General features: G+C 50.7%; 1 protein-coding gene across 1 annotated transcript; it reads left to right on the top strand.

Annotated features, from left to right (window-relative positions):
• The first annotated feature begins 7,441 nt into the window (after window positions 1–7,441).
• LOC105556185 lies at window positions 7,442–10,650 on the top strand. The gene is made up of 2 exons (XM_012003267.1): window positions 7,442–9,773; window positions 9,821–10,650. The coding sequence occupies exons 1-2, from the start codon at window positions 7,442–7,444 to the stop codon at window positions 10,648–10,650; spliced, it is 3,162 nt and encodes a 1,053-aa protein (XP_011858657.1).
• The last annotated feature ends 290 nt before the right edge of the window (window positions 10,651–10,940 follow it).

Raw genomic sequence — 10,940 nt, 5'->3', positions numbered from 1 at the left:
CTAGCACCCCGAAAAGTGAGAGGCAAGGGGACTCACTATAATCCAGCTGTTGGCCTAAAAAACTTTATTTCTTTATTTTATAGCCACCGTGTTAGAGCTACCTTTCTTAATTTAAAATTTTTGAGGTCAGATTCGTTATCAGCGACCTCAAAATCCTCAAATGCCAAGTTTCATACCAATCTGATTAAAATTAATAGACATTAGCTGTCATTTTGGATCCGCCATTTTGAACTTTGAACTTTTTGGTGTCAGATTCGTTATCAGCGACCTCAAAAATCCTCAAATGCGAAGTTTCATACCAATCCGGTTAAAATTAATAGACATTAGCTGTCATTTTGGATCCGCCATTTTGAATTTTGAACTTTTTGGTGGCAGATTCGTTATCAGCTACCTTGAGAACTCTTAAGTACCAAGTTCTAAACAAACCCGCCGAAATCTCTATTTTTGGCCACTTTTTTAGGCTTGCCATCCCACTGTGCCATGGAAGACGGGAAAGTCCAGACAGTAGAACAACAGCGAACCATTCTAGAGAGCATAAAGGAACAAGCGCTCTGCAACTTCCAAATAGGCCTGCCCGAAGAGATCAGAGTGCTAGTACGATCGCAGCATTACAGCATATTGCAAGAAGCGATTGCCGGCGCTAGCGCCGAGGAAAAAGTAAAAGGCCCAAACGCCCGGCAGAGCTCGTACCGACGTCCTAGCGAAAATAGTACCGCCAAATACCTCGCCGATCCTAGAATCATATGCCAGAAATGCGGAAAAAGAGGGCATTACGGACGTGACTGCCGAAGTAGCCGATACGCCAATAGACACCCCTTGTCTAAACCGGAGGGACGCCCGCGAGTCAACACGGTAGAAAAATATTGCAACTACCGCAAGAAGGCAGGGCATGCCCGCAGCGAGTGCTGGTCACTGCACGGACGGTCCGAGAAAAGAAACACGACCCGGCGCGATAGCGATTAAAGGAAATAAAAACGTACGCGAACCGGGCACAGAGAAAAGAATACACACAAGCACAAAAGCGATAAAGAATACAGAGTCGCACAGTAGCGACGAAGAAGAAGAAGAGACAACGAAATCCAAGCGAAAGGCCGCCACTTATAAGATCGCTCATCTCGAACTAGGGATGTGCGATTCCGAATCGATGTTAAAAAATCGATTTTTTCCGTAAGAAAAATCGATTTTTTATATCGATTTTGTAACGTCCGATTTTCGAGAGAATCGATTTTTTAAGGTTAGAATCGATTCTTTTCGCGCTTTTAAAATCTTCCAAAAAATTAGGCTGGATTCACATGGAGCGTAACTTGCGTAAGCGTAACCTGCGTATCACCAATCACAGAACTATTTCAACGGAATTATTGAAACGGTTCTATCAGAATGACCCTGTGATTGGTGATACGCAGGTTACGCTACGCAAATTACGCTCCATGTGAATCCAACCTTATTCTGCTTGTGTAGTGATCAAAGAATAATAGATTGTGATTGGTGAATTTTCTTACGACTCTTAGACTGTTTCCACTGGGCTGCGTTCAGAAACATCACCCGAGTAACCCGGAATATCATTTTATCCTTGTTTAACAATCGGTGAGCAACAAGGATAAAATGATACACAGAGTTACTAGGGTGATGTTTCTGAACGCAGCCCTGAACGTGTCACGCATCGCGTGACTACGAAGTAACCAATCAAAACATCTTATTTTTATTACTTAAGTATTATACTATGATGTAAAAAGATCGATTTTCACAAAATCGATTTTTTGCACTCTGATTTTATGAGAATCGATTTTCACACCGGCGATTCCAAATCGATTCAAAAATCGATTTTAATCACAAGATCGCACAACCCTATCTCGAACCTCACCGAAAGGCAGACGCTGGACTAGATCTGATCGCACTACCCACACGAGAAGCTCAGAAGGGAAAAATAGAGCTCCTACTCGACACAGGTGCAACCGTCTCCTTAGTAAAATTAAAGGTACTAAAGGATGACGCAGAGATCTACGAGGAACGAACGAAACTTCTCGGCATAACCGGACACTCGATTACTACTATCGGGAAGACATACTTGAGGATCAAATTGTCTGACAGAGAAACGAAACTCCCCGCATACGTGGTGAAGGATGATGTACCGATAGACTACGATGGAATCCTGGGAGTAAACTTCATTCGGAAAAACGGAGCCGTTTGCGACTATAACACGAGACAACTACACATCGGGAAAACGTCCTTCAAACTCTACCCGTACAAATTCTACTCAAGCCACGCAGCGAGACAATGGTTCACGTTACCACTGACCGAAACACGATAGGCATAACACAGAGAGAAGAGACTTCTCCAGGCATCGTTATCGGACATTGTTTAGTGGAACCAGAAAATTTTAGCTGCCCGGTAAGCAGATTAACACTAACGAAAAGGAAGTAGAGATCCAATTACCACTCGTCACCATAGACGAAATAGTGAAGACCTCAACCGACGCAGAGAGCGCAGAATATATAAATACGGTTATTGCTAAAAGGGGCGGAGAACTTTCTTTCCTGCGAGAAAAACGCATAACCAAATTCCTGCGGACAGAACATCTAAATAAAGAGGAGAAAGAGACATTAATAAACACTTGTGCTGAGTACGCGGATATCTTCCATCTAGAAGGAGACGCGCTGACACACACAACTCGGGTAGAACACGAGGTTGTCACTCAAGTAAACTCACCGAGTGTAAACGTGAGACCGTATCGGTTACCCGAAAAACACAAGGCTGAAGTAAATCGCCAAATCAAAGAAATGCTGCAACAGCAAATAATTCAACCGAGCACCAGCCAGTGGAACGCACCGCTCCTAGTAGTACCAAAGAAAACGGATGCGTCAGGCCAGCCAAAATTAAGAATCGTAATAGACTTCCGCAAGCTAAACGATTTAACCATAGGAGACTCTTTTCCTCTGCCTAACATCACAGACATCTTGGATCAATTAGGCAACGCTAAATACTTCACTACGCTCGATTTGGCATCCGGATATCACCAAATACCTATGGCCGAGAAGGACAAATGTAAGACCGCATTTTCGACGCCATACGGACACTACGAATTTAATCGTATGCCGTTCGGACTGAAGAACGCGCCAGCGACATTCCAACGGCTAATGAACACCATCCTAGTAGGGATGCAAGGGCTCAAATGTCTAGTATACCTAGACGATATAGTAATATACGGCCCAAGCCGAAGAACACAACAAAAGACTCGTGCAAGTCTTCCAACACTTACGAGACAGTAACCTGAAGCTGCAACCAGATAAGTGCGAGTTCCTCCGAAAAGAAGTGATTTACTTGGGACATATTATTACCAAGGACGGAATCTCGCCGGATCCCTCTAAGTTAGATGCCGTAAAACATTTTCCAACCCCTGACAAAGTCAAGGCTATCCAATCTTTCATCGGTTTAGCAGGGTATTACCGAAAGTTTATAAAAGATTTTTCGAAGATAGCCAAGCCATTGACAAAATTAACAAAGAAGAGAGAAAAATTCGAGTGGACCACGGCGCAACAGAATGCATTCGATCAATTAAAAACAGCATTGACGACCGCTCCCGTATTAAGATATCCCGACTTCGCTGACGAGTTCATTGTCACGACCGACGCGTCAGATTACGCTATCGGAGCTATCCTGTCTCAAGGCACGGTAGGTAAAGACCGACCCATCCCATATGCTAGCCGTGTATTATCACGAGCCGAGCAAAACTACAACACTACCGAGAAAGAATTGTTAGCTATCGTATGGGCAGTAAAACACTTCCGCCCATACGTATACGGCACGACATTTAAAATCGTTACAGACCATAAGCCACTGATATGGCTGTTCAACGTAACTGATCCAGGATCCAGACTACTCAGATGGAGACTCAAACTAGAAGAATACGACTAGGAAATCATTTACAAATCAGGAAAGAGTAATGTCAACGCCGACGCATTGAGCCATTATCCCGCGGAAAATAAAAAACTGATCCATCACGTAGACACCGGAGAAGAAGAAGGAGAAAGAGAACAATGAGAATACTCTGCGGAAGAAAAGGAGCAGATACTGTACGAGTATCACGACGCGCCGTTAGGCGGTCACCAGGGAGTCGCGCGAACACTACACCGCATCAGATTACGACACCACTGGCACGGTCTAAATAAAGACGTCGAGAGTTATATTGCGAAATGCGAATTCTGTCAGAAAAACAAATTAAGACAGAAAACTAAAATGCCGCTAGTTACTACAGATACCCCTACGAGGCCCTTTGAAAAGTGCGCCCTGGATATAGTCGGACCCCTCACCATAACAGCCACGGGAAATAAGTACGCCTTAACCTTTCAAGATAACCTAACCAAATTCAGCAAGGCAATACCGCTCGAGAACCAAGAGGCAAACACGGTAGCGAAAGCATTCGTAACGAAAATAATCCTCGAACATGGAATACCGGAAAAGGTATTAACAGATCAAGGCACTAATTTCACGAGCGAAATCTTTAAGAATATGTGCAAACTACTGAAGATCCACAAGATACAGACGACAGCGTATCATCCAGAGAGCAACGGAGCTCTAGAAAGATCACACAGAACGCTAGCCGAGTACCTACGGCACTATATAAATACGGACCAAACAGACTGGGATGAATGGCTCCCATACGCCATGTTCACAATATAACACTACCCCTCATACGGTGACAGGGCTCACACCTTTCGAATTAATGTACGGCCACCAAGCCGTACTGCCTACAGCAGTGACAAAACCACCACGACCAACGTATACGTATGACAATTACGCGGAAGAGCTACGCGAAAGGATTCGCGCCGCAAACAAAGTAACAAGAGAAAATACAAAGGTAGGCAAGGAAAAAGCAAAGACGCAGTACGACAAGAAGACAAAAGAACAAACGTTCAAAGCGGGAGATAAGGTGTTAGTTAAGGACGAAACAGTGCGAAGAGGTCGATCCAAAAAACTGGAACCCCAATGGATCGGACCATACACAGTTATGGAGAAACACAACGAAGTAAATTATTCCGTGAAGATGGGACGTAGGACAATTCGCGTACACGCGCGAACAGACTTAAACCATTTATAGACAACTAAGATAGACAAACTAAACAAACACTCACCTACTCCCAACGTTCATAGAATTCCTGATCTTCTTCAACAACCAGAACCTCATCCTCCGACGAAGAAGACGTTTCACCCTCTTCCACCAACTCAACCTCATCATCCACCGGAGCAGAATCCAGCGAGAGAGACGGCACGGGGAAAATCTCTAAACTCCCCGAGGAGACAGAGATGACTTCCGACGATTCCGAAGAGAGGGACAAGTCGCTATCAACGAACACCTCAGACAAGTCGTCTGAGGGACGATCGTCCAAGGAACTCCATTCGGAGTCACTATCAGACACCACCGGATCGTCCGGCAACTCTGGGGACTCCACCTTAAGATCTTCGATCTCACACGGCATACGAAAAAACATAGTAGCGAGCCGAGAGAATACTAACTAGCCAAAGCATTTAAAAGAAGCAGTACCCCGTGGCAAGCAGAACCACGCATCAAGTAACAAGATAAGATAGAAAGCGAAAACGACGAGAGATACAATTACGAGGAGAAAAGGAAAGACGAGAAAACACTTACTAAGGATCTACGAAGCCGCAGCACGCGAAATGGCCTCGTACCAGGCCATAAATTCGTCCGACGTGGGAAATGTCTCCGCCGCGAGGTCCACCAGCTGAACCCAAGTGAGGGAATTGACACCCCCGGCGAGAGACAGGCCGAGCGAGTCCAGGTGCTCCTCGACCCGACGGGTCACCTGCTCCGTCACACTAAGAACAGAACCCGAAACCACAACTCCTCCACCTCGTCCTCGTCCTCCTCGTCCTCCTCTTCCTCCTCCTCATTGACCTCCATGGCCTCCTGGCCTCGCGCGACCTCCTCCTGGGGGTCAAGCCCGATATGGAAATCCCCAAAACTGGCGAAAACCTCCATAAAAGTAGTGGGCTCCTCCGCGATCTCGTCGTCACACTCAAGAACCACAGTTTCATAAACGTCCCCAATAGTACGGAGAGGATCACCAAAATACATTCTGGACCAAGAAATAACCCACACAACAAAATAAAAAACGACGAGACGCTACGCACAGCTAACGCTCGACTGAAGAAAAACATACCAAACGACAAAACCATCTCCAACTAAGAAGCACCCAGTCAGCGAAATGAGATTAATGTAACGAAAGCTGAAATATTATATTACAGAACTCTAACGATAGGTGCCTACCTGGCGACGGTCGCAAAATCTAACGACGCGCCACCGTACGAGATAAACCACCTTCACTCAGCAGCCAGGGATATATTTTGAAAAGGTCGGCAAAATGCATCCCGTCGAGGCTACGTGGAAACTCGTAATCAAAACCGACCTCACCCCGTTCACCACACGTTTAGAACAGGTAGAGCGGTGCGTAGAACGCACGAAAGCAACGTGCGAAATACTACTCGCACACAGCAGTACATGCAAAAACCTCCACCTCATAATCAGCAAAGGGGAGAGAAGATTACGACAGTTGACCGACAGACTAAAGACAGTGTACAAAACACCGAACAAACGACGCGGACTGATAGACGGAATAGGCGCCATTGCAAAAACGCTATTCGGAACAATGGACGCAGATGACGACAAGTTAATAAATGAACAATTATCACTGCTACAAGAAACAGACAGAGCGACAAAACACGCCCTACAGTACCAACTAAGAGTAATCAACGCAACAATAGGGCACATCAGCAACCTGGAACAAGTCATCGAAGAAAATGAAAACACCCTAAAAAACTTAATGGAAAAAGTTAAAAGTACACTGGTCACGCATACTCGACGACACGACCTAGACGAACACAGAACACTACACCTTGTTCAATGCAATTATCAACGATCTAACACGCGACGTGACAGACACATTAGACTATGTAACATGTATTAAGGAAGGAAAATTACACCCTAGGTTAATTCCGATCGATCCGCAGGAAGTGGCATGTTCAATGTGGGAAAACCGCTCCCGTCTCGTCCGTCTGGAGCCTATCAGGGAGTTGAAGCCGGCAGTCCGGGCGCGGGTGTGGGGGGGCCGGTCAGCCGCCGACCCCCCGTACCCAGCTGAGGGGGAGAGTTCCTCGGCAAGCTCTAGCCTGGGGGCGGGGTGAGCGACCGATCGGATCGGCACGCGTCCCGTCCCTGGGGTGAGGATAATCCTTTAACATAATGGTGGACCTGGCCGTCTCCAGGAACCCTTTTCATAGAGTCACTGGCCGGGATAGGGGTGGCTCCCCGACAAGCGGCTTCTCCGCTTCCCGGCCCTTAACTAGGGTTTTACTTAACCGGGGATAGCACCCCCACCGCGGTGGGGGTCCCATGATGGGCGAACCGGAGTAAACCACAACTGCCATTATGAAGCCAAAAAACACAAAAAACCATGCGGAGACTAAAGACGGCGAAGCGGGCAGCTCCAAGGGGACAAAGGGAGGTGGGTTGGCAGAGCCCCAAGGAGAGACCCGACGCGAGGGAGTCAGTGTGCTGGCTAAGAGATTGCGGAACAGGCCAGGGCCGCGGTCCTCTAAGAAGATCCAAAACCTCCCGCTCCCGGACTCAGATTGGTCCGACACGGAGAAGGAGGATAGGGAGGACGATGTCCCCCACACAGACAGTGAGGAGTCATCGATCTCTTCCGTGGACCATATAACGGGAAAACGGAAGAGGAGAGGGAGGGCCCCTAAAACGTTTGAGGGAATAAAAAGGAAGAAGGAACAGTGCATAAGGGAGATCCGGCTGCTCAAAGCGGAGAAGAAGGCACTGGAGGAGGTGGTTAACCCAAGGGTGGCCCCAAGAAGCGCGAAGCCTGAGAAGGATACCATTCGTCGCATGGAGTCCCTCAGCCAGGAGGAGATGGCGGCAGAAATGTTGGAAAACATAAATGTCGTGGTCAAGGTTGCCGAAAGGTCGTCGAACCTAAAAGGCACATACGTAAGGGACCTAAAGGCGTCTTCCGCGACGCTACGAGCGGCGGCTACGGTGGTGGCCACAAAGTCAGCGGGCCCCAACAGCACGGCGTTGGAGGAGATCGAGAGGTGGAAAGCGAGGGTCAGGAGTCTGGAAGACCAGGTGGAGAAGCTGACGGCCCTCCTCCAAGAGGAGAGAGCCGCAAGGATAGCGGCGGAGAAGAAGGCGGAAAGGGAAATGGCCACTGTCGAGGAAGTGGCCACGGTCGAGGAAATGCCCGAAGTAGTGCTGGAGATGCCTGACGTGCGGCAGGGGGCAAACCTTTCTTCCCAGGCCAGTGCCCGAGCGCAAAACAAGGGGAAGCCAGTAAAGCTGGCGAAACAAGAGAAGCCCAAGGCCCAGGGCCGGAAACAAGTGGCCGCTAAGAGGGGAAAGCTGGAGACGGCGGATAGGTCCGACGATACCGTCCATCGACCAACGTTGAGGGGAGAGCGTAAAGCGCTGGAGGATCCGCCCGAAGAAGATGCCATGGAGGGCATCAGGCGAGTCATGGAGGGAGTCTCCATAAGGGAGGTGGTCTGCGGGGACTCAAACAAGGTGAAGCGCAACCTGGAAAATTTAATAACTAGGTGCCAGGGAGCGCTGAGCCGAATCCCGAAAGGAAAGGGGGAGAGTGGGAAGAGACTCCCAGTCGTTACCAGCGTGGAGGAGGTTAAGGACAAGGTGAGGATGAGGGCGAGAGAGACGGCGGCGCGGATCGTCCGAAGCAACAAGGAGACCAAGATGCCGAAGGAGGAAAAGAAGCCCTCCAAGGAGGAAAAGAGGACCCCGGCTCTAGCCAAGCCAACTACCTCCTGGGCGGAGGTGGTGAGAAAGGGGAGGAAGAAGCAGGTGAACAAGGAGCAAAGCCCGGTGGCGAAATCCGGGAAGCCTGTGACTGCGGCAACCACCACCGGAGCCGAGAAGAAGGGGCAAAAAGAGCAGCCGAAGAGGAGGTCGCCCAAAACCGCCGCGGTGGCGATCTCATTCCCGGAAGGACAGGCAGCCGAGGGAATGAGATTCCTAAGGTCCCAAATCAAACTGGAGGACCTAGGAATCGATAAGGTCAAGAGCAGGAAAGCCCTGAACGGGGCTACCCTGCTCGAGATCTCGGGAGGTGCCGAAGCCAAGGCCAAGGCAGACACGCTTGCCACCAGGATAAAAACAGTTGGGGAGGGCAAGGGCGTGAAGGTCACCCGCCCCGAAAAAAGGGCGGAGATCCGGCTTAAGGATCTAGATGAATCCGTCTCTGAAGAAGAGATTCGGGCTGCGGTGACGAAGGCTGGAGGTGGGCTCCCGGACGACATAAAGGTAGGCCCCATCCGGCGGACCCCCGGCGGAATGGGTACATGTTGGATCCAGTGTGGACTCGAGGTGGCGAGGAGAACAGCCGAGATGAGGAGAATAAGGCTGGGCTGGGTGTCGTGCAGGGTGGAGCTGCTCGACCCCCGCCCGTTAGTATGCTACAGGTGCCTGGAGAGGGGGCACATTAGAGCGCAGTGCAGGAGCAACACCGATAGGAGCATGCTATGCTATCGGTGCGGCAAAGATGGGCATAAGGCGCAGGGGTGTACCGAGACCCCCAACTGCGCAGTATGCAAGGGGAGAGGACTGCCCTCCAACCACAAGGCTGGAGGGGCAGCGTGCCGACTCCCGAGCAAGGGTGAGAAGAAGAGGGCAGCCAGGAAGAGCAGAGAAGAAGGCCGGGAAAAGGAGCAGACAGTAGGCCAGTCTAGGCAGCAAGGTGAGCCTATGGAGACCGAGCCGGCGGCGCAAGGGACACACCCTAAGGAAAGCAACAGCCAGGAGGAGGCTGGGAAGGCGTCGCCTTCACGGCGTTAGCGGCGCTCCAGGCGAATCTCAACCACGCCCGCCAGGCTCAGGATCTGTTCCTCCACAGCCTGGCGGAGCGTGGTTGCGGACTTGGCATCGTCGCTGAGCCGTACCGTGTTCCTAAGAGCCCCTGTTGGGCGGGGAGCACGGACGGCTCGGCGGCGATCGTCTGGAGGAGAACGGGGGAGAGGGTTCCCCCCTTCTCGAAACTCAAGGCCGGGGAGGGCTGGGTGGTGGCCAAATGGGGGCCCCTGTTTATAATCGGGGTCTACCTGAGGCCCAGCCTTACCCGTGCCGAAGCGGACGCGAGACTTGAGGAGCTGGAGGACTTGGTCCGGGAGTATCTCCCCGGACCGATTCTGGTCGCCGGGGACTTCAATGCCAAATCGGCACTTTGGGGTTCCCGGCGGCCGGACGCCAAGGGGGCAGACGTGGAGGCCTGGGCCGCGCGCCTAGGCCTCCACCTAGAAAATGTAGGGAACGTCAGCACCTGCGTAAGGCCGCAGGGGGAGTCAATCGTCGACTTGACGTGGACTTCCCCTGCGGCCGCGAGGAGGATAAGTGGATGGGGGGTGGTGGATGGCCTTGAGTTGCTTTCCGACCATCTTCCCATCCACATAAAGTTCGCATGGGAGAATGGGAGGAGGAGATCGCAAGAGCGAATGGTTAGGTGGATGGCAGATAAGTTGGACCCGGACAAACTTAAGGAGTCCCTAATCGCGGCACTGTGGGCGCAGCCGGACCCTGCGCCCACAGTGGAAGAGGAGGCTAGGTGCAGCGGGTGCTGACGAGTGCGTGCGACGCCGCTATGCCGCGCGCCAGGTTCGTCGCCCGCAGGGCGGCCTACTGGTGGTCGGAAGAGATAGACGCGCTGAGGAAATCCTCGGTGGCTGCCAGGAGAGCCGTCCTGCGGGCCAGAAGGAGGAGGGGAACTCCACCTGCGGAGGAGGAGAGACTCGTGGAGGAGTACCGCCAAAGAAGGAAAGCTTTGCGGGCGGCAATCAAGACTGCCAAGGAGAAAGCGTGGGAGGAGCTAATAAGCTCCCTTAACGAAGACCCTTGGGGGCGCCCCTATAAG

Source organism: Vollenhovia emeryi, unplaced genomic scaffold (assembly GCF_000949405.1).
Source record: "Vollenhovia emeryi isolate VEMERY1.0 unplaced genomic scaffold, V.emery_V1.0 DF940251.1, whole genome shotgun sequence".
Taxonomy (NCBI): Eukaryota; Metazoa; Arthropoda; class Insecta; order Hymenoptera; family Formicidae; genus Vollenhovia; species Vollenhovia emeryi.
Note: the sequence above shows the minus strand (reverse complement) of the source record. Positions and strands in the feature narration are given on the sequence as shown.

Excerpts from the sequence above, each read along its gene's own strand:
- LOC105556185 (XM_012003267.1), top strand. The coding sequence starts at position 7,442 with ATGAAGCCAAAAAACACAAAAAACCATGCGGAGACTAAAGACGGCGAA. Across the intron at positions 9,774-9,820 it reads AGGCCAGTCTAGGCAGCAAG|GAAAGCAACAGCCAGGAGGA; the intron begins GTGAGCCTATGG and ends ACACACCCTAAG.